This window comes from Typopeltis vanoorti, chromosome 7 (genome assembly GCF_054136105.1).
Source record: "Typopeltis vanoorti isolate ZY-2024b chromosome 7, IOZ_Tvanoo_1.0, whole genome shotgun sequence".
Taxonomy (NCBI): Eukaryota; Metazoa; Arthropoda; class Arachnida; order Uropygi; family Thelyphonidae; genus Typopeltis; species Typopeltis vanoorti.
The window spans coordinates 119153328-119178603 of record NC_143555.1 but is presented as its reverse complement, the minus strand read 5'-3'; the positions used below and the strand labels follow the sequence as shown (position 1 = coordinate 119178603).

Here is a 25276-nt window from a genome sequence, read left to right as displayed (position 1 = left end):
CAGGAAGGAGTGATGACAGGGGTCATCCCTGGAAGTTATGAAAGGAAACTGTGAGCAAGAGAGTGAGCAGTGGTTTCTTTACATCAAGGGTGACTGAACCATGGAATGCATTGCCTGATAGAGTGGTGAGAGTGAGAATGGTCAATGATTTTAAGGAATAATATGATGGACTTTGTGTTTCCTAGGAGGGACCTCCCATGATGAGTCTTGATAGACTTTGTGTTTCCTAGGAAGGACCTCCCGTGATGAGTCTTTTGACTTCATGAAGGCCTGAATAATAATAATAATTTTCATTATCCAATTTTCCATTTTGAAATTTGACCATATCACTCCTCATGAAATTGCCTGCATCACTCTTTCCCAAATATAACAACTTAGAGTTATGATATTATGTATTAATATCTCATTTGTGTTTTTGTAAAATAACTAATGGTCTAATAAATTTAGTTTAATCTTTTATCCAAGTGTGACCAAACAAAGTTTGTGCCTGAAAGTATCTTCAGGACCGGGGTAAGGTGGTACAACACCAGGGCAACTCCTTGCAAAGGTGGAGTAAGCTACCATCACTCCTAACTCGGTATCTCCCATAATGCAAAACACATCTCCTTGCGGATATGTCTAATGTTATGTATTAAGGGAAGAGCCACTACCCAGACCAGTTTCGACCTTTATTGAGGTGGGTGAGAGTAGAATAAGCCCATCATCAGCCTATTGAAAAATAAAGGGGTCAGAGTGTCCCCGAAGAGAAGTAAAAGAGGGGTAAGGAAGTGACAGAGAGGTCAAGGTGGGGTGTTGGGGGTGACGGGAGGAGAAGAGGAGAGAAAGTGGAATAGGATGGGAAGGGCGGGTGGGGAGGTAGGGGTAGGGAAAAAGAAGAAACATAGGCCTCAGCTCATTGTTCGTATCTTGCTAGCTTAAGGCTATCAAATGATATCTCTTCACCCTCCTCGGAGATCTGCCTCAAGAAATCAAAAAGGAATTAAAAGGACCACGGAGGTAGCCGGTGCCCAGGTCGGGTCACCCACCCCTGGTGACCCACCCCTTCAGGGCAGCCCACCTCAAGTAGGCCTGCGCTGCCTGGGTTTTTCCTCCGAACTACCTCCGTGGGAGACCAGAAAAAAAAACAGACCTCGGGGGGGGGGGGGGGGGGGGACGCAGAGACCAAGAAGATAACGAGGAGTGGAGCTGCTGCTGCAGATGGAGATCTTAAAGCAGCAGCAGGCAGAACTTGATGGTGTTGTTTCTGACAGTACACAGGATTGGAGGCAAACACCACTTGTTGTTAAATTTGGTGTCACCCAAAGCCTCTCCCTCTCAAGATATAAAAACCTCCTTACGGATCGTCCTCTACATAGAACATGTAGAGGACAATCCGAGAGAGATCCAACAGACTGGGAGGATTAGCATAGTTGGAAAATTTTTTCCTAACCTTCCAGATGTGATATTTAAATTCATTGATGATAAATACTAGTAACTTCTGCCTGTTGTTGGCTGGTGGAGCGAACTGCAAGAAGATCACTTGTTCCTGCAGTAGGAGGGGGATGCGGAGCACATCGCTTAGCCTCCTCCAGATGAAGATAGAAATGGGACACCCATAGAAAGCGTGCTCTATGGTGTCCGGGCTCCGGCAGAAGCTACATAATGGGTTCCAGTTGTTGCTGAACCACCACTTATTCACATTGACTGGAAGGTGTCCAGAGGCTATCCTCCAGGCCAGGTCCTTTCTCGACAGGTAACCTTGATGTTTAGAGAGGTGGCCGAAGAGGATGTCGTTGTTGTTGAATCCTAGGTCCGGAATCTCAGTATGAAGGATGTTAAGGAGATGATCATACCACATCTTGCTGTTTCGGATCCCGGCAGTGTTGACACCCGACGAGTGGAGTTGTTGAACTAGCTGGCAAAGTTTGTTGTAATCCTCTGGATCAATATCCGCCTTAAGACCCTGGTGTGCTGGGATCCCAAAAAGGGGAAGCTTAAAGCCTAAGAAATACCGCACACAGGATAGCTGCAGGGATAGTTGGTCTGTAGTATCCTGCTAAGATGGAAGGCGGTATTGCTCAGGTATTTGATGTTAAGGACTGGGAGGCCAAAGCCCCCCAGCTTCTCCGGAAGTTGAAGAATCTTCATGTCAACCTCCTGGCGTAGACTGCCCCAGAAGAACTTCAAGGGTTTTCTGTAAAGCCGAAGTTCTTGATCCTCGCTGATGTTTGTTATATTAACGATGTGCTGGTACATAGGGCACAAGATGGTCTTAATGACAGTAGCCCTAGAGGAGAGCGACAGCTGTCCGTTTGTCCAGTCCTTGAGACGCTCGACTGTGATGTCAATAAGTTGTTGAACGTCGAGCATGGGCTCTGCTACAAATGGGACCCCCAGGATGGTGAGGGGGTTCTCCTGTAGGGACAAGACCCATGGGGATGTTGTTTAGGTCCCAGACTCCATACATCTTGATCTTAGTTTTATCGGGGTTGGGTGTTAACCCCGACACTCTGAACCTCTCTAAGATGTTGAAGAAGTTCTGTATGGAGTCATTGTCCCTGAGGATGCCCACCACGTCATCTGCATATGCAATTACTTTGGAGTCCTCCATGGTGAGTGGTAGTGGAATCCCTCTCACAGCACGTGAGCTGTTGACTGCCCATATAAATGGCTCAAGGGCTAGTTCAAAGAGCAGTGGACTGAGGGGACACCCTTGTTTGACCCCTTTCTGGATGTTAATGGGGTCCGAAAGGTGTCCGTTGACGAGGAGGCAAGTGGAGCTGTTCATGTAACTTCCTCTGATGATGGAAAGCAGTCCGCTGCTGACCCCGACTTTCTGCAGGATGTTAAACAGAAAGGAGTGCAGGATGCTGTCGAACGCTCGGTTGAGATTGATGGTCAACAGCACCATTGAGTACATCTTAAGGTTGACCAGACGTAGCAGTTCTCGGATGAGGATGAGCTTAAACTCCAGCGATCGGCCAGGAACACCATACACTTGTGTGCTGTTGATGACATACCTCATCCCCAGCTTCAGTCTGTCATTGAGAACACGGGGATCTTGTAGTCCGTGTTCGACAGACTGATGGACCTCCAGTTTTTGATGTTGGATGGATCCCTGTTGGCTATGAGGATGAATACTGTATGGCATTCCACGAATTCTCGCGGCACGTTCCCTGTGTTGAGAAAGTTGTTGAATAGCGCCATGAGAATGGGGTGGATGTAGTCCCAGGCTTCTCGATAGAATTCTGTGCTTAGTCCGTCTGACCCAGGCGCTTTCTTCGTACGGCACTGCTTGAAGGCTGATGTTATTTCGGCAGCTGTAATTGGTGCATCCAACCCTGCTTGGATGTGCACAGGGAAGGGGTCAATATTCCAACAGGAGTAATCTTGGGGGGGTACTGTTGTAGAGGGTGTTGTAGTACCCCCAGAAGGCCTTCAGGATGTTGGGTGTTGTGGTGTAAGTACACCCGCCTTCAGTGATGGTTCTCTCCTGTCGAAAATTGACATAGCGCCTGTTGTAGAAAGCAGCCAATTGCCTGTCTTCCGAGAGGAGGTGGCCTCGGATCTTGGTGTTCTTGTCTTCCACCTGCTTCTGTCTCTCCACTTCAGTGTTGAGATTAATGTCACGGATGGCATTGTGACATGGAAAGCCTTGGCGTTGGCCGGCCACGAACCAGCTTCTTTCCTTATATAGATCACAAAGCCGAGATCTTCTGAGGAAGGCACGTTCTAGGCCCCATTTTATCATGTTTTCTTTGATGTTAGATTTTAGTTGTGCCCACGCGTTCCAGTCCCAGCCAGCAGTGCTCGGCTAAGCTTAACAGTTGGGTAAGCTTAGCCGAGAACAAGGACGGGAAGTCTGGTGGTAACTTCCAGGGACCAACCTCTGCTGGACCAACCTCTACTGCTTCTAGTGGATGATACGTGAGCACGATCATTTTGTGGTTCGAGATGGTATAATTAATTTGAACTTGCCTTATGGCCTCGGATCTGGAGACAAGGGAGGGTGACAAGTGGAACCGGTCGAGCCATGTGCCAATACCTTGGCCTGTCCACGTATAATCCCAACAGTAGGGGTTGTGAGCCCTCCAGATATCTGTCAGCTGGAGATTCCTGAGGTGAATTCCCAGTTGCCTGTAGCCAGCAGTACCTGTATTGGGATTACCTCCCACTTTATCGTAGGCCGGGTCTGCCACGCAGTTAAAGTCCCCCATCAGGATGATGTGATGGGCGCCATATAAGTAAGTGTAAAAGTGACTGGAAGAAAGTCGATCTTGATGTTGGATCTGCCGGGGCATAGATGTTAATGTACCAAGTGGTACAGCCCCAGTACTTCCAGTCAATGGCGAGAACTCTCCCTTCTGCATCCCTCTGGATGTTATGGAAGGCTCCGAGAAGGGGGGCTAGCATAAGTACCCCAACTCCGGCACTGTTTTTGTTGCCGAAGCTCCAAAACAATGTTACGGGGTACTTATGGCTTAGGTCCTGCATGTCCTTGTAATGGAAAAAGTGCATTTCCTGCAGGAACAAAAGCCGGATGTTGAATGCTAGCATGAGCTTCCACGCCTCCTCTTGTTTTGATGGTGAGCAGAGCCCTCTGATGTTGAGCAAGGCAATGCAAAAAGGGGATGGCGGCATTAAGATGTTTCACGTTGTTATACCCGGCCTAGGTCCTTGATTTGCAATTGCTTGATATATTTTATTAAGGCTTCAATTTGTGAGGGGGAGGTAGTATATCCCGCACCCTGCAGACTGGCTGCCAGTTCTGCATACGAGCTCGAGAGGACCTCGAACTCGTGACGACTGTTCTTAATCTTGAAACTTGCTAATTTATTGTTCACTATTTGATGGTGAAAGCAGTTGAACTGGGAGCCAGTGTCTCTACTAATTTTAGAGTTAATGCTCTCTTGATGGCAGGAAGGGTTTTCCACCTCAATTTCGGACTCAGATGTTGTTGAGACTGTGCTTTTTCTGGAGTGGCTTCGGTGTTTTTTCCCCATTTTAGGGGAAGCCTGCTCCTTCCTCTTTTTAGGAGGTTCTTTGGGGGGGGTGGAAGTTGATGTTTCCTTTCCCCTGTCTTCTGTTCTTCTGCAGGATGGATGCTGACTACTGTAAGGGAAATATTAGAAGCGTCTACAGACGAAGCCTCCTCCGATGTTGTTGAGGGGGGGGGATAGCTGGTGAAGTGTTATTCCTTAGCTTCATCTGTATCCTCGGTTGTTCGTTGTTCCTCCGTCACTGGTAGTGGTACGATTAAAACGACCGAGGGGGGGGACTGTTTCCTCAGCTGATGTTGTTGCTGGGGGGGGAACTATCTTCTGCTGTTGATGGTGCAGAACGTTTCGTAATTTTCCCTAGAACTGTTTGAGAGAATGTTTTCATCCCGTTGGGGATGAAATGGTGTTGGGGAGTACTGGAAATTCACCAGCGTCTCGAGCAGGCTGCGGGTTCAACGGTTCAATCAGTGCCACTGCCCGCTCTGCAAATGTGCGCAGAGGACACGATGTTATTTTGTGCTCTGTATTGGAGCACTTTTGGCATGGGTGTGGGCACTGGCTGGAGATGTGCCCAACGCCGACGCAGTTGAAACACTTGGCTCGGGGGCAGTCACTACCCAGATGTTCAGTCGAGCCACATCGCAGACACTGTCTTTGTACCCCGGGATAATTAACCATGACACACGACATGCTGATGGTAACGAGGTTTGGCACTGGCTGTCGCATGTCCATGGTAAAAGTGACTTCACCGGAGTACCAGGCGGGGTCCTCCTTAGAGACGCTCTTCTTTATATTACTCACTTTCCCCCACTTACTAAAAGTTTGTACAAGCACGTCTTCTCCGGCTTCTAGATATTCCATAGGGAAGCAGTCAATCTTAATTTGACGTACTTGTGACCCCACCATGGTAGGGGGTCACCTGCTTCCCTTGGACGGGGAAACCCTTCAGAAGTTGATCTCTCGAAGCTAAGTTCTTGACTACTATAAGAAATCGTCCTCCTCCATACGGGGTGAAGGAGTAGATGTTAGAAACTCTTATTAACTCCTTAAGGGCTGTAGTTAGTGCTCTTGGAACCTCCATTCCTGGGATCTCCACTCCTAATGTCCAGTTCCTGGGTGGGGGGATTACTCTGCTCATCATTAGTCTCTGCGTTCTGAAAAAAAAAGAGAAACATTAAGAGTCCTAAGACTCTGTAAGGAAATCTCGTAGTGCGTATAAACGTACTACCATCAAGTTAGTAGAGTTAGTACTAAGAATGCAAAAGGTTAGTACAACAAACTAAACAACAGATATAAATATAACAAAATATTAGTAAGTAACAAATTCAACAATGAATAAATACTATATTATCCTGCTGCAATTGAGGTCTCTTCAGTGGGAGCCAGTCCCAAGTGGCGATACCAGCCAGAAGCATTAGCAAGGTCATCTCTACCTATCAGAGTTGCCAAAAGGTGTGCCACCTTTTTATTAAATTACTCTGGATTTAGAGAAAGATGTTGAAAGTTTATTTTTCACTTGGTTAGAGTATAATAAATTTAGTTTAATCCTTTATCCAAGTGTGAGCAAACAAAGTTTGCACCTGAAAGTATCTTCAGGACTGGGTTAAGATGGTACAACACCAGGGCAACTCGATGCAAAGGTGGAGCAAGCTACCAACTCTCCTATCTCAGTGTCTCCTGCACACCAACTGGCATTTCCTATAGGTAGAGATGTCCTGCTAATGCTTCTGCCTGATATCTCCACTTGAGCCTGGCTCCCACTGAAGAGACCTCAATAAATGTCGAAACTAGTCTGGGTAGTGGCCCTTCCCTTAATGCATAACATTAGACATATCCGCAAGGAGATGTGTTTTGCATTATAGGAGATACTGAGATAGGAGTGTTGGTAGCTTGCTCCACCTTTGCAAGGAGTTGCCCTGGTGTTGTACCACCTTACCCCAGTCCTGAAGATACTTTCAGGTGCAAACTTTGTTTGCTCACACTTGGATAAAGGATTAAACTAAATTTATTACACCTTTAGCGAGTTAGCCATTCTCATATGGAGGTAGAGGGTTTTTTCACCCGGAAACTCAGATTTTTCCTCACCGACTAAACCAAACTAGCCCTTGAGCACATGCATCTACAGTCATAAAATACTTACTTAATCCCTTACTAGGAAAGCTCAGCTATCCTAAGGGAGACAGTGGAGGAACAGGGGGAGTTCCATACAAATAAATAAATAAATTGATATTTATTTTTTCATAATATGCTTATTAAGGACATGTAATTGCAATAAAAACTCATTGTGTTCATTCTTTATAGTTGGATGTCTTTTTTTTTTTTTTTTACAGTAATTCTCGTAGATGGCCACTACTTATAGATCCACAAGGACAAGCAAATAAGTGGATCAAGAATATGGAGAAGAAAAACAATCTACATATTATTAAGTTGAGTGATCCTGACTTTGTGCGTACTCTAGAAAATTGCATTAGTTTTGGATATCCGGTATGCCTATATACATGTGTGTGTGTGTGTTTTGTAGTTGTTTTCAAATAGGATATTTTTTTTAATGCTTTTAGTTTCTTTGCATCATTATATACTCATTTATCATATTAATATTGTAGATGTCACAGGATTACTTGCTCTCTCTCAGCTATTTACTCTCATTCAAATAAGTGACACTGCATGATTTGCATATCAGAATTACATACAAGTAAGTCATGCTATACTCTATAGTTGATTTGAACTCTTAGATAAGCCATAACCATATTCAAAATGACTAAGTTCCAGAAATTTGAGAATGTCTTTAGAAAGGCCACTCACCAGTATCTGCAAACTAGTCAGTGTTCCAAAATGGTTACTGTCTGGATCTCTGAAGAGTCTATTGGCTCTACCCAAAATCCTGCACCAATTCGCAGCAAGTAACAGGCTAGTACTGCCACCATACCAAGCTTTCACTCAGTGTGTAAACAGAGACAAAACCCATTGATATGCATAGGCATACTCTTCTTTAATAAATTTAGTTTAATCCTTTTTCCAAGTGTGAGCAAACAAAGTTTGCACCGGAAAGTATCTTCAGGACTGGGGTAGGGTGGCACAACACCGGGCAACTCATTGCAAAGGTGGAGCAAGCGCTAACATCACTCCTATCTCAGTATCTCCCATAATGCAAAACACATCTCCTTGCGGATATGTATAATGTTATGCATTAAGGGGAAGGCCACTATCAAGACTAGTTTCGACCTTTATTGAGGTCTCTTCAGTGGGAGCCAGGCCCAAGTGGAGATACCAGGCAGAAGCATTAACAAGGTCATCTCTACCTATAGGAGTTGCCAAATGATGTTCCACCTTTTTATTAAATTACTCTGGATTTAGAGAAATATGTTGAAAGTTTATTTTTCACTTGGTTAGACTATAATAAATTTAGTTTAATCCTTTATCCAAGTGTGAGCAAACAAAGTTTGCGCCTGAAAGTATCTTCAGGACTGGGATAGGGTGGTACGACACTGGGAAACTCGTTGCAAAGGTGGAGCAAGCGGTGTTGTACCACCCTACCCCAGTCCTGAAGATACTTTCAGGTGCAAACTTTGTTTGCTCACACTTGGATAAAGGATTAAACTAAATTTATTATAGTCTAACCAAGTGAAAAATAAACTTTCAGCATACTCTTCTTGTCAAAGCCGGATCTCATATGACTTTTTGTTTCCCATATGATCACACTGAGCTAAACCTCAGCTGCCACAGCTGCACCACAGACAAAATTCACCATATTGCCAAGCATCAGCTCAAAGCAGTTGCAAGCAAAAATCCACCAAATGCCTGACCTCTGCCCACCTTTGAGACTGACAAAGCCTGCCTGCTTGCATGAGCCTAACGTTCTTGTCAGAAATCAGGCAGGAAGCAAATGTTCAAAACCACCTAAGTTCCAAAAACTTAAAACAGCTGATCTTTAAAAATGCCAATGTCCAGTAATTGCAAACTTGTCAATGTTCCAAAGGGGTCACTGTGTCAAGTAGTTACAAAGTAATCACTGAAAAGGTCTGGAAACTTCACCCAAAAACTGAGCCAAACCTTGTCCTGCACAATTGAAAGCAAATATTGCCACCATGCCAAGTCTTTGCTCAACAATGTGCTGCATGCACAAGTCTAAAATATAACCTTTGGCATCAGAGTTGTCTTAGTATGCAGTACTTAAATGACAGGAGCTAATATGTACACCTTTTATTACTGTTTAAATGATGTACCAAATAACCTTCAGTGTCAAAGGTTATATTGTCGTGGATGGATCCATAATATCCTTCATTGTAATGTCTTATTTATGCCCACTTGAAGCTTTAGGCTGTCTATTTTAGTAATTGATTATGCACTTACTGAGAGTACACTTCTGATGAATATAACTCTCTCTCTGACATAGGATTGTTAAGGTATTGATTGAATAGAGAGTTTGGTCTGTTTAGGTTTCAGCTTGTTCTCTAATGAGAACCAACAGCACATAACTATTATCATGGATATGAAACATCTATTCCTGATCTGCTTAATGTTGGAAGAATCAGAGTTATGCTGTTGGTTCTCATTAGAGAACAAGCGGAAACCTAAACAGATCAAACTCTCTGTTCAGTCAATACCTTAACAATCCTATGTCAGAGAGTTATATTCATCAGAAGTGTACTCTCAGTAAGTACCCTGGAGTGAAGAGGCAGTGTTTGCATTGTGGGTCAACTAACCACATCAGCACAAATTGTGAAAAAGCAAAATGTTTAAATTGCGACAATGTGAGAAATATCACTAGCCAGTGCACCATGCCCTGCAAAAAAATGTCAAAGTGCATTGCATAAAGTAAATGACTGTCAACATAGAACTGCAGTCAAAAGGCTTGGTAGTACCATCTAGCCATTGGTAGAAGCATCTGTGTGGATTTTCTACCTCTGAACAATCAGTTAACAGTACTAGGGAAAATCCCCAAAATACAGAAGAAAATAGAGGCAGCAGCATAAAATTCTACAGCATCTATGCATCTACTCAAGTGACAAAACATGTCAGGAATGAGCACAGTCTGAATGTGATTGGACAGCATGGTCCCAATTCAAGGCCATCATACAAATTAAATTTAAGTCTTGGGAAGGAGAAAGGTGCCTGCAACTATCAGAATCTTCGTCTGCTATGCAAAGAGCTAAGATGGTATATCAACAACCAGAAATCAGACATGCCATACCTTGTCTGATACAAAGCTTAAACACGTAGATCTAGAGAAGAAAAAGAAAGCAGAAGAAGGAAACTTTAAAGTAAAAATGTAATTCAGAGAAGCACATGCTCCTTTTGCAGTCTTTTACAAAAAATGACTCTGGACTGCTACAGATAAGAAAACCTCAAGGATTTAAGCTTCATGGAAACACAGTAAGCAACACTCGAGGAATTATGGAGACTTTTATTGACCACTACAAACAGGCTTTCTCAGATAAGCAGATGGCAGTCGTTCCAAGTATGTAGCACATACTCAGTTTGCCACCTGATATTTAGCCTTGCAATAGTGGGTGAAATCAAACCACTGACTAAGCATTGCAGGTTAAGAAAAGTTCTAGGGCCAGATGGCCTAGGACAACAATTTTATAGAGCAACATGGAACACCATCTTACTCATACTAATTGGGTTCTTTAATAAATTCCTACAAACAGGGGGGAGGATATCAACATACTTAATCAAGAGTTACGCAATATTCCTCCTCAAGAAAGAGATGACAGAATCATAGGTAACTGGCATCCCATTGCACTCAACAATGTAGACTACAAGTTATTTACAAGAATAACAACCAAATGAAGATCAATCTCTCAAGTATTTTTACCAGCACACAGACCTATGGTATCCCAGGCCAGGAGATGGGACTCAGCCTCTTCCTGCTATGAGATATTATACAGCTTTCCAAGAATAAACAGTATCCCTTGGCAGTACTCAGTATGGATTTAGAAAAAGCATTTGACTGAGTCTGATATAAATTTGTCATCCATATGTTATATCTCGCAGGGCTGGTCAGAGGAATTTGCGCTGAAGTCGAAACCAGTCTGATAGTAAATGTCTACATATCAGATCCTATCCCCCTTTGCAAAGGAGTGCATCTGAGTTGTTCTTTGAGTGCACTGCTTTTCTCTTTGGTATTAGAACCATTTCTGAGATGGGCGAATAATGCCACCATGATAAGAGGAATACTACTACTACTATCAACCCCCCCCCCTCCCAAAGTGCAAAACCATCGCCTATGCAGATGATTTAATCTGTACCTTCAGAGATAATAGTTCTATTAGCATGTTCTTTAACATCCTCTATCAGTTCAGAGAAAGCAGCAGACTTGAGGCCAATCCTAATAAAACCAAATTATTAATAATCGTATAGTGGATAACTGAAAATTTACCACTCAGCTTAATCCCAAGGACAGATCTTATAAATATTCTAGGAGTGCCATTCCTGGAAGCTCCAACACCAGCAGCAGAAGACTCGACCAACAAGAGTAAAGTCACTTTATGAATGGGATGTTGATCTTCTCTCCTTTTCAGCAAGAGCCACTATTTACAAAATTGTAGTTGTCCCTGCACTATTACACAACATTCATCTTGCATCATTCATCACAGAAGCTGATCTGCATAAACCCTTATTTCACTTCTTTTGAATCTCTGCGAGCAAAATGAGGATCTTCAACATCTTCTTCTCCCTCGCTCACAAGTTGGATTTGACTTCCCATTGCTCAGATATCACTTCTTTACTGACACCATTAGAATTATTAAAAAAATTCTTATCTCCACTCATCTTAGCACCATCTAGTCAAGCACGTCTTAGGATATTCCCATCTCACTTTGTTATAAGTAACCACAAAGAAGCCGATGCAGAGGTTTTCCCCGAATACTATCACACTACATGTCATCTCATTAGACAAGCAAGGAATAAAGCTGCTATCTCTAAAATCCAAACAGTTGTACTTTGTAGTCAGAAATTTTCCAATTTCATAACTCCCTAACACTGAACTTGAATATGGATATAGGAAGTTTTTCAAGTATCCTCTACAAACTTCACTGCTACCCTCCCAGGCAAAACTTGTCCTGGAGGGTAGCACAGGGGAATTTTCCAGTGAAGTGGATTAATTACAGTAAATTTCAGACCAACAACCAAACTTACTCCATATGTGGACAGCTTGAAACAGTTAATTACTTCTTTTATTATTGCCCTCAAATAAGATGTATTTGGTTTCATATTAGTGTAGGGATCCCAGATACATTGGAAAAAAATACAGGACACTTATGACTGAGAGTAAAAGTTTAGTATGCACATCCATCACATATTCCAGTCTTACAAAATGATTCTAACTTTCCAAGTGTGTGCATAGTAAGGTTTACTATGCACACACACTTTACTAAGTATAAGTAAACAAATGGTAAATCAAATTGTTAGGCTGCATATTTTCATTAAGCCACTTTAAGTTACTTTCAAATGGTTTTTTAATTACTATTATAGATACAAAATAGATTGTTAATACAGTAATTCTCTTCTCACCTGACAATATTGTTAATAAATGAAACATATTTGGTTATTTGAAAGTTAAGCATAAAAAACTTATTGTTTAATACTGACCATATACAAATATTTTAACATTCTTTGCCTACCAGTTTCGCTAGCAAACTGTCTAGCTTTTTCAAGGCGTTGATGGAAAAGTATAAAAAATACTAGTAAATGCAAATTGAAAGGAACATTAAAAACATTGTAAACACTCTAGTAGCTAAGGTTGCACGTTCACATGACAGAGACTGAGTGGACTTATTGTTCTTAATCATTATCACGCATCGGTGTTTGATGTAAACACATAATGTGATTACTAGCTAGCTGTAGTTCAGATGGATTTAGAGAGAGAGGACGAGGTTTTTCCATGAACTGTTAAGAATAGTACCCTGGTTTCTGTTGAGGTTTCTGCCAGTTTTTAACACTACTGCGGCTTCCTTGAATAAACTATGTCTATAACCATTGTCTAAATATGGCATGGAACTATTTTGCCACTCTGTCGTGTGGTTAGATGTATAGAAATGATGTGCTAAGCCGGAAGAAATACTTCTGTTGTGGTTTACATCACCAACGTGCTCTCTCTGTCTGATCTCCAAACTCCATGAGGTTTGTCCGATGTAGGCGAGGCCACAGGAGCAAGGAATGTAATATACTCCTGGATATTTGTAGAATGGCACCTTGTCTTTTGGTGATCCCAAAAAATGTTTGATGCTGATGGTTGGTGTGAAGATCACTCTGATGTTGTGGGCTTTTAGTATTCTGGCTATTTGATAAGAAATTGACTTGATGAAGGGAATCACTGCAGTAGAAATGTGCTGGGAGTTTGGTTCTTCTTGTCTGGGGCTGTCACCGTATAGATATTTTTTGATGATGTTCAGAGGGTATCCATTTTGTGATAATGTTTTGGCTATTAGTGAGATTTCAGTCTGTGTATCCTCCTCTTCTGATATAAACTTACGTGCTCTATTTTTCAACATATGGATAATGCTTAGTTTGCATGTCTTGTGATGGTTAGAAGTATAATGAAGGTATCTTCCAGTGTCTGTCGGCTTTCTGTAAATAGATAAATCGATACTATTTGATTGTCTTTTTATCAAGATGTCTAGAAAATGCAGATGGTTGTTGTTTTCAACTTCCAGAGTGAATTTTATCTTGTTATGTATGGAGTTGATTTTATTCTCAAATGATTTTAGATTTTCTAAGCTATCTTGCCATATAATGAAAATATTGTCAACATATCCCTACCGTATAGATGGTCTAGGGGAGATTGTTGAGAGAATTTCTTTTTCAAGTTTTTCCATGAAAAGGTCTGCACAAGATGGTGATAGCAGACTTCCCATTGCTAGGCCTTCTAATTGTTGGTATATGGCGTTATTAACCTTGAAGAAATTAGACTGAGGGCAGTGTTTAAACATCTGTGTGATGTCTAGAGGAGAGATCTTGAATGATTTTTATTAACTCTTCTACTGGTACATTGGTGAAGAGGGACACAGTATCCAGAATGGCTAGTATGTCTGTTGGTTCAATCTTAATGGCTTGGAGTTTATTTACAAAATGCTGACTATTCTTGATAGTCAGCTTGATACTAGGAGTAATGGGTTGTGAGGATTTTATTCCTCTCTTCACCACTCCTGGCCAAATGTTGTAATTATGGATTAGTTGGTTTGTTTCATTGTGTTTTTTATGGTGGGATCTTTGTCTAGGATCTTATAGGTAGAGTTGTCTGATAGTGATATTAACTTAACTCTAAAGTAAAGTAATCCTTAACTCTAAAGACTATTATGATAAGTTAAACATATTACTATCAGACAACTTTTCCACTTCCCCCATCTCTTTCTTGGTAAAGAAATCACTGACTTTTGCACTTGTGCTAGCTTGAGATGCAGATTTATGTCTTTTTGTAGCAGTCTGCTGGGTTATGTCGGACTTTCCACCATGCTTGATGCTAAACAAGCCACCACAACCATACACTCCACTTTATCTGTCTTGCCCAATTTAGTAGGTTTTTTTTAAAAAACGAAAATTGAGTTTTTAAAGTGTTTGTATAATCACATTTCCTTTTCGGCATTTTCAATGTTCAACAGGGCCACATGAGAATTGAAAAACCATACATTTTAACAGCAGCCATACAGTTATTATGTTATTATCAACTCTTCTGTTGCTATAACGAAATCCAAAACTCTTGAACCTCTTGTTCACTCTATTGCATGTTGCCTAAGACATTTATCCCTCAAGAATTCTAGAAATTCCATTCCCTTATTGCTACATGCATCTTCCTCTCCCCAATTTATACTACTGTAGTTAAAAATCTCCCATAACAATCATTTTTCTTGAACTTGCCAAACTCAACTGTCTAAACATCTCCTAGTCCCCACCCTCTGTGCTCAAACCTGCCCTTTGCCTTTGTAACTGAGGTCTCAGTTTAGACCTATGACATTCTTCTGAACAAACTGAATTGCCTGGTCTCTGATGAGAACTAAAATTTTGAAACAGCTGTCATGCCATTGAAATCAGACATTGTCATGTCTGATTTAATCACTAATAAAAGGCAAACATACGAGCTTGATTCTTTTTCCCATTTTATTCAAACTCTGTTAAATGTCAAACCTTTTTTAAAGAGTTCTTTCTATATTTGGCTATAAAATATGGATAGATCAATATATCCTTCATTGTAATATTGTACTTATTCCAAATTGAAGCCTTCTGGTTCTATATTTTAGTAATAAAGTTTTCATTACTATATTTTTATGTTTTACATCTTTGCATTTTGCAAAAGAAAGCAAATCCCTGATACAACTTAAAGGAATATTACAGTAAGTGTATATATACACACACATATTGAATGGTCAGTTTGTTGGGCAATATGAGCTTTATGAGTGACCTCGATAAGTAGGAATGACACATAGGTCTAGAAATATTTCACAAGTTCCTGCTCCCCAACCAAGCATGAACTGAACAGTTCTTATGAATCCATCATGTGTTATGATGAAATTTCATTCCCACATTCAAAAAATGTTCTATGGGATTGAGTTTTACCTTAATTTACTGCTTTCTCCCCAGTTATTGAGGGAAAGCAAGGGGTTAATATAAAATCTGTTATCTTCATATAAGCATTCCTGGATGACATATATCAGATAAATTTAATATGATTTGGCACTTGGTTCACAATGATGATTGGGTAAGACACCTCATTCAACTCTGCTGTACTGGCATTAGAGGGGTCTAAGGAATGCCAAGAAAACAAATTATAGAGTACAGGGAGACAAGGGTAGAACAGGAGGCCATCCCTGGAAGCTGTTTAAGGATGGTGTGAGCAGGAGAATGAGAAGCATGTTCTTTACATGGAGAACAATGCTCGATGAGTAGAATATATTGCCTGAAAGTGTTGTGAGTGTAGAGACTGTAAATGGATTTAAGACAATCTTAGAGGATCTCTTTGCAAATGTCTCAACCTTCCATGATGAGTTGACTTCATGTAGGCCTGATGTTAATAATAATAATAATAACAACATCATTATCATCATCCACTGCCTCTACCTTTCATTGTGATCAGGAGTGATGGGTTCTTCATCTTATCTTTTTATCCTAGTTCTAATTCCTTTTATTTCATGTGAATGGAACCATTCACATGAAATAAAAGGAACTAGGATTCAATTACTCCATGTGATGTTTGTCCAACCTCTGTTGTTCAGTGCTGATATCCTTTCATCCTTAGCTTTAGCAGCAAACTACAGTCCCTTGACTTATGACATATGTTAATTAGAATCACTGACACTTAAAGCAATCCCATTAATACTGAATACTACCTCACTCCTGCAACTTGTGGAACAGAATGTTATTGCTACCTTCGGGGCATATTATTTATGAAATAGTTTTGCTCAGGCTACTGTTGTTGCTACTGAGGGTGAGAAAACTCTCTGAGACTTTTGGAAGGAACATAAAATCTTGCAGTGTACAAAGAATGTACATGCAGCATGGAATGAGGCAACAGCAGAGTATATGAATGGTGTTTGGAACATTCTGCTGAAAATATTATTATTTTTATTATTATTATTATTATTATTTGACACCTTCAGGGAGTCCAAAGACTCATCGAGGGAGAGCACCTGCTCTACAACCCTGTCTCTACCACTCAATCCAACAACTGACTGCAACTCTATCAACAGCATCTACTGCCGACCACCACCACTATTTTTTTTTTTTTTTACACAGACAATCGCAAACATCCATGGCCACAGCGGGATTCAAACCCGCAGCCTTTTCGCTGGAGAGCAGATATGCTAACCACTCGGCCAGTTGAATATATGGTCATACAATCAAGGAGTCAACAAAGACAAAATCTCACAAGAGATTAGTGGTAAGATAGTGTTGCTTGCTAAAGTTTAAGGTTGATAATTAATGTATAAAGTAGCTAGTGGAAACTGTGGAAGAAGAGTTCTCAAACGACTTAAAGCACAGAAAGTTGTCAAACAACAAGAAGAAAGAAACAATGCAAAAGAATAAGAGAATAATTAAAGCAAAAGAGCAAGAAGAAGAACTGAGCTCTCTCTTCCCTCCCTCCCTCCCCCACCAAAAAAAGTTTACAGTGAAAAAATTAGTAGAGGAGGTTTGCCTCTATTATTATTATTATTATTATTCAGGCCTCCATGGAGTCAAAAGACTCATCGTGGGAGGTCCTTTCTAAGAAACACAGATCTATCAAGACTCATTGAAGTAGGTCCCTCCTAGGAAACACAAAGTCTATCATACCACTTCTTAAATGCATTGACCATTCTCGCTCTCACCACTCCATCAGGCAATGCATTCTATGGTTCAACCACCCTGCATGCAAAGAAACCACTCCTCACCTTCTTTCTCACAGTTTCCTTTCGTAACTTAAATGGATGGCCCCTTGTCATGACTCTTCCTGCTGTTCAACCAAGCGAAAGAACTCCCCGGTGTCAACCCTTTAACCACCGCTTAACAGTTTAAAAGTCTCAATCATATCACCTGTCCTTCTTCTATCCACAAACTCTGCAGTCTACACTCCCTCAGCTGATCCTCATAACTAACATTGTACAAGTTTTAAAAGAGGTAAACCGTGAGTAGACATAACAATACATAATAAATAATGGAAAAACTCACTTAGAAATATTATTTAATAGTATAATTTTCGCCTGTGTGTCACAGGCATCTTCAGTACAATTAGGCACAAAAAAGGTAGCACTTTTTGGAATTGTCAGTTAGTGTTTAATTTTTGTGCCTAATTGTACTGAAGATGCCTGTGACACACAGGTGAAAATTATACTATTAAATAATATTTCTACGTGAGTTTTTCCGTTATTTATTATGTATAACATTGTACAGTCCTGACACCATCTTTGTTATCCTCCCTTTGTACCCTTTCCACAGTTAATTTATCCCCTTCAAATCCTGGGGACCAGTATTGAGAACAATAGTCTAAGTGTGGACTGATCAGAGTCTTATACAACGGAATGATAACCATTTTATCTCTGCAGGTCAGTGTCCTTCTCATTATTGCAGCAATCCTGTGTGTTAACTTTGCAATATCTCCCCTAAATTTCAGGTTTCTATTAATCATCAAACCCAGATCTCTTGTCTCTCCTACTTCCTCCAGTTTAACTCCTCCCGTAGAGTATGTAGCGTCTCATCGATGTGTCCCAAACCTCAAGACCTTACATGTTGCTGCATTAAACTGACATCCCCCATTCATATGCCCATCTATTTATCTATCTAGCTTATTCAAATCCTCTTGCAGGGCTACCACATCTGCACTATTACTAATAACCCTTCCCAGCTTCACATCATCTGCAAACAACTGAATATCCCCTTGCAATCCACGGATGAAGTCATTGATATAAAGGTTAAACAATATAGGTCCCAGTACTGAGCCCTGTGGAACCCCTCTTGTAACCTTCTGCCTCTTTGATATTGCTCCACCATACACAACTCTCTGATACCTATCAGACAGCCGATCCTGAATCCAGTTGACCAATCTGCATTCCAGACCCATGTGCTGCAACTTGAATATCAGCTTACCATGTGGCACCCTGCCAAATGCCTTTGTTAAGTCTCAGAAAATGGCAGTATATGCCTTTTCCCCCCCTCATCTAATGCTCTTGTAACTTTATCATAAAAGGCTAGCATATTGCTAAAAAAAGAGCACCCCTTCACAAATCCATGCTGACTCTCACTGATAACATTACCCTCATCTGCCCACTGCTGTATATGGTCCCTCACTACTTTCTCCAAGATCTTACTAACTACTGATGACACACAAACTGCCCTATAATTAGACACTTCCAGTCTGTGACCGCTCTTATGCAATGGCACTATCTTACCTTCCTTCCATTCCATGAGCCCCTTTCATGCAGCCAGACTTTCATTGAAAAGCCAGGACAAGGGCACTGTCAGTTCCCTAGCACATTCTCTCAAAACTCATGGTGAAATACCATCCAGTCCCACAGCTTTACTAACATCCAGAGTACTCAGTATGTGGAACATACACTCTCCTCCTGCACCTTTAAACCTCGAACCTGCTCTATCCCTCTAGTATTCAAATTGATTCCTTCAGGATGAAATACTCCAATAAAGTGTTCATTGAACAATTCCACTGTGTCCTCTCCATCAGTCACTCTATTCCCATTTTTATCCCACAATGTCATTCTCTCACATGGCCATATAGCTAAAAAATTCCCTAGGATTTTTCTTGGATCTAAGGGCCAATCTTTTCTCATATTCCAGTTTTGCCTTCCTTACCATACTAGTCACTCTTCTAACCTGTGTCTTATATTCTTCATGCATCTTCTCTTCACCTGTCTCCTTATATCTCTTCCATAGCCTCTTTTGTAGCTCCTGTTTAATATTGCTTGTCATCCACTTTACTCCAAATTGTGTCCTCTTCTTCACTCATGGAATACAGCTTACCATTGCTGCTAACAAATATTCCTTCACAATTTCCCAAGCACTAATGATATCCCGGCCTTCCAATTCCTCCCTCCAAGGAATTTCCCCAAGTTGACGTCTAAGATTATTATAATCACCTGCTTTATAATTCCACATACGTTCCCGTCTCTCTTTGATACTCTTGCATGTCCATTCATTTTCGAAGTTAAAACCATATAGTCACTCTGTCCAACTGGTGGGAGATGTCATCTCAGTTATTATCAACTCTTCTGATGCTATAACCAAATCCAAAACTCTTGAATCTCTTGTTCACTCTGTTACATGTTGCCTAAGACATTTGTCCCTCAAGAATTCTAGAAATTCCATTTCCTTATTGTTACATGTATCTTCCTTTCCCCAATCTATACTGCTGTGGTTAAAATCTCCCATAACAATCGTTCTTCTTGCACTTGGCACGCTCAACTGTCTCAACATCTCCTGGTTCCCACCTTCTGTGTTCCTTGGTCTGTAGCAACACCCCACTAAATATCCTGTCTTGCCCACCTTTACCTCACACCATATGCTTTCAAAATCATTAGTGTCACAGCCTTCCAAAGCCTCCACTCTTAGAGGACATAGCTCGTCACTTATCATAAGCAGTACTCCACCACCACGCTTTCCCTTCCTATCCTGCCGAAAAATGCTGTGCCCAGCAACTTCTATTCCTGTTATTATATCCTCTTCTGTCAACCACGTCTCTGTGATCCCAATAATCTTTGGCCAGGCTGATGCTATCAGTGCCACCAATTCCTCTCCCTTATTTCGAATAATCCTGGCATTGGTGTAAAGCATAAAAATGCCATTGTTTCGATACCCAGTATTATCCCCTCTAGACTCCACTGGGCTCAGTGTTACCTGAGTCTCCCCCCCCCCCTTCTCCCAAGTACCCATTCCCACAAGAGGCCACCCCTGCTACCAGCCACACTGGGACACACTGACTTGTTCAGAACAGCAATCTCTCCAGATGCCTACGTCCTTCCTCAGTCAAATGCAAGCAGTCTCTCGCATACAATCCTCTCTGCTCTCAAACACACTCCAAGCATCTGCATATTTGAATCCTCTCTTCTGACATATTCTCTCTATGATGCATTCAATATCACCGCTCTTCTGCTCAGTACCTAGGCAACACACACACTATCTTTCCTCTCTGTGTCTTCTTTCGTACCGCCTCAAGCAAGAATCTCATGTCTCTCTGCCCCATTTACACCACTACTCAAGTCATTTGTTCCCACTATCACAATCATCTCATCCACTCTTTCACCTCTCTTAATTGCCGTAGCCACACTTTCTATCATTCCTCCTGGCAAATGCTCCTCACACATCCTATCTTGAACACCACGGATCATTGAGTCCCCATACATTACACCTCTTACCACCATATTCCTCGATTGCTCACATGCATCCCTAACTCTCTCTCTTGTAACAGTTTCTCTCTGTGCTCCCCTACTTATCTGCCTTCCTGACATCACTCTATCTCTAGTCCCTGTGCTCCCTTGCATTCCTCTCATTCCTTCTCTCCAGCTGTTTCCATTCTTTCCTCTTCTATCATTCCTATATCTGACACTCATTCCCTCTCTTCCACTTATCCTATTCTCACCTCTTCTATCTTTCATACAACTCTCTCTCATTCCTCTCTTCTACTGTTCCCATTCTCTCCTCTTCTATCACTCCCATAACTCTCTCTCATTATTAATAAAGCATTTTGGTTGTTTGAGGAAATAGACCCCCAACATGGAGAGATTTAGCAAAGTGGACAGAAATGCAAGTAACAGTGTTGCGGAGAAATTTATGCAGAAAAAAGGAAACTGTGCAAATTTTTAAAGAAGCTCACTTCTGCTGTTACCTCAACTTGCTGAAGATAATCCCAGACCTTCCACAAGTTATGCATCTAGTGCATAACCATCTTATGCATCTAGTGAACCATCCTCATCTGATTATTTTATTGGTAAATACACAAGAGTACTGTATAGAGTAACTTTATATTTTAATTTGAACATTGTATTATTTCATTATAAACGAAGAGTATTAGTTAAAAATATAATAAAAGACCTACACATTTTAGAATTCAGGCATGTTAATTGTTTACATATTTTTATAGTGATTTCTAACCTATAACCTTTTCAACTTACAATGGGATCATCAGAATGGAACCTGATTGTAAGTCATGGACTGACCATGTACTTAGGGCAGTGTCCAAGGCTTCATGTAGGCCTGATGCATGCATTTCTCCATGTCCTTAGTCAATTATTTATGGCATGTCCACCAAACTTGATAATACTGTCAGTCCTTTGTCTCTCACTCTGACCAGCTTTCTCTGACAAGATTAATTAATTAGCATATGGTGATTTAACTGCTCTGAGGACCATAATATGGTCAGGTGTAGCAACATCTTATTGGTTGTAATGTATTTTTTTCTCTATAAACTCTATTTTCTTGCTGGTTTGTTTTGCAGGATGAAAAATCAGAGTTACCATGAGAAAGAAATGCAACCACTCTCCATTGAGACTGACTAACTTATCTTCATTTGAAAAATCCTTATAAAGATTCTTTGAATCCTAGATAATATTTGAACCCAGTTCTTTCCAACCAAGGAGCATTGTTATTATCAATTGAATAATGGACTCACTGTCTGCATATACCAGTATTGACTTCCTGCTCATTATTAACTTGATGTGTTTTGTTGTTACTGTTGGATCCGACATGTTAGTCACTATGATGTTCTTAAACAAAATAATAAGTTGCTAGTTGGTTTCTAATTCAAATAAAGAGAAAATTTATATTTAAAGACTGCGCCACTCTATATCTGAATTAGTTCAAGAATTGAAGAAAAATCAACCTTCAACTATTTCTCCTCAATATATTGTTATTATATATACTGGCCGAGAATATTTAACTTACTTAATTTACCCGCTTTGGTTCGAATATTTTATGAATGGTGCAGTAAAAGAGATTCAGGCAAAATGCAACCTTTGATTAACAAAAACAAACATTTAATTTTAGAATCACAAATTATACACTTAATCAGTAATTAAGATATCACAAACATTAAAGTTTCTCTGATAAGTACAATCATACAAACTCAGACAGTGGTAAATCTGTCATCTCTAGTACAGTTTTCTTGCAGTTCCTTAAGTTCCAAATACAATAAAATTTGCCGTAACACACCTCTTCACAAACAAACACTTTTAATTTTACACTTCAGTTAATTCTCACCAATAGTTACTGTTAATATAAGGAAATTCTAGGATGAAACTCACACACTTCTCTGTATAGAAATATTAATGGTTGGAATAATCTTACTGATAATCTTTTTTCTTCATCTACTTATACATAAACACTTTTTATAACTGTAAACACTTAAACAGTATACGGCACTCATTAAAATAATTCTTCTAAGCAATAACTGAATTAATCATCGGTCACAATACACATAAACAAACGTTGTTGCATAAAGTACTACTGATCACTCATGAAATAAGGCAACACACAATAATTCCTTAACTTGAGGTTTTATATGCATAGTTGTTCGCTCTTCCGGCATTCAGTTAATTCTTTAGACACTACAATTCTAAACACAGCTAATGGTAAGCTTCGATTTTACAGCCTCTACTATTCTCTAGTTACTCGATGCTTTATTTCAAGATTTTGTGTGTCCTTGACAGGTCAGCCCTGAAATTATATCTCAATTCAAGTATCACTAGTTTAATTAATAGTCTCTCAGCTGTTTTCCGTAGCTATAATTGTTATTCTACACCTTATTAGCTAACTGCTTCTCGACTAGTAGACTTTATTAGCTGCTTGAGTGACTTGCCGACTCACTATTATCGCACTGTGATTCCCGAATGCTGAATGCTCCGATTCCAACCTAATGCCAATCCTCTCCTTTCTATCTCTCTCTTAATTAATTAATAATTTCAACGTTCATCGCTTATATATCTGTTCTTCCCGCTTAAATTGTTCTCGTGATCTAAAACTCTTTTCAATAAACCTTCTCTTCACGTGGTGTTCCAACTCGCGCTCACTTACTTACATGCGTCTCCATGACAACAAAACAAAACATAATAAAATTGAGCTATTACATAACGTTAAATTTCTACAAATAGGAATAAATAGAGAATATTAACATTTCAATTAATGCACAGTTAAATTATCAAATACAAGTTCTTATAATATTAACATAGTAATAATTAAAATAGCTTAATAATATTTAATACAATCTTTTCATTATTAATACATATATCTTTGAATAAATAATTAAATATTAGACAAAATTAAGGTAGTTATATGAATATTAAATTGTAAAATAAGTTGTTTACATTAAATGATATTTACAAGTCTAGCCTTTGTGATGGAAGATCATGTTGGATTCTGAAGCAAATAATAATTACTCCAATCTCTATATATTCAGAATCCAACATTACAACATTCTTGATGTGCTCAAGAGACTGTTACAAGTGGCCATCCTAGCAAGGTAACAGTCCATCACCCCATCTTATCAAGCCTTATCAGCCCATCTGATATCTATTATTATTATTATTATTATTATTATTATTATTACGGGCAACTCCAGGGAGTCATTAGACTCATCGAGAGAGGCCCCAAATCATTTTCATCACAACTATTCGACATTCATACAGTATCTATCATACCTCGCCTTAAACTCATTCACTGTCACAGCATCCACCACAGACTCAGGGAGCGCATTCCACTCATTCACTACTCTAAAAGTAAAGAACCCAGCTCTAACACCTTTACTAACCACACTTTTGCCCAGTTTCCATGGATGTCCCCTAGTCCTCCCACAACCAGCCCTGTTCTCAAAAATATCTTCTGAATTAATTTTATAGAAACCCTTCAGTAATTTGAATGTCTCAATCATATCTCCCCTCCTCCGCCTATCAACCAATTTTTGCAACCCACAAATTCTCAACCTGTTCTCATACGGTTCATTCCACAGACCTGCTATCATCTTGGTCACTCGCCTCTGGATCCTCTCCACCTCCTCCCCATCAAGAAGAAACCTAGGTGACTAGGTTTCTTCTTGATGGGGAGCAAGTGTGAGCACAGTAGTCGAGATGAGGTCTTATCAAGGCTCGATACAGAGGAACAATAACCTGCTTGTCTCTGCTTGTCAACGTATTCTTCAGCAACCAAGTGATTTGATGAGCTGATTTGGCCACTTTTGCAATGTGTCCCCTAAATTTCAATTCCTTATCCACCAACACTCCTAAATCTCGTGCCTCATCAATTTCCTGGAGCACGGTTCCACCAATGCAGTAAACTGCCTCCCATCTTTTCACCCCAAAATGCATAACCTTACATTTTGCTACATTAAATTGACATCCATTCTCCCTAGCCCAGACCTCCAATCTATCCAAATCATCCTGCAAAATTTTGACGTCATCTGCATTCACTATTGCCCTACCCAACTTCGCATCATCCGCAAACAAATGAACTGTTCCTCTCAGATCCTTTCCTATATCATTTATGAACAAATTAAACAGCAGTGGTCCAAGAACAGATCCTTGTGGTACACCACTAGTCACAGGCCGTCTTGTGGACTCTACTCCTGAGTAAACCACTCTCTGATATCTCTCCGTCAACCACCCTCCTATCCATCTCACCAACCCTATGTCCATTCCCATATGCTGCAATTTACTGATTAGAATTCCATGTGGTATCCTGTCAAAGGCCTTAGCAAGGTCCAGCAGAATCACTGTAAACCCATTACCCTTATCCAGTTCAGCCGTCACTGTGTTATAATACGTGAGCAAGTTACTGAGGCATGACCTACCCTTCACAAAACCATGCTGTCCCCGATACAGTATCCCATT

The 25276-nt window shown here is 40.4% G+C and overlaps 1 protein-coding gene across 1 annotated transcript in view; it reads left to right on the top strand.

The window, feature by feature from the left end:
- The window catches only part of Dhc36C (Dynein heavy chain at 36C), a 1350914-nt gene that overhangs the window by 941252 nt on the left and 384386 nt on the right, over positions 1-25276 (top strand). The window contains 1 exon segment of the mRNA XM_090395101.1: positions 7310-7463. Within this exon segment, the coding sequence (XP_090251227.1) occupies positions 7310-7463 (154 nt within the window).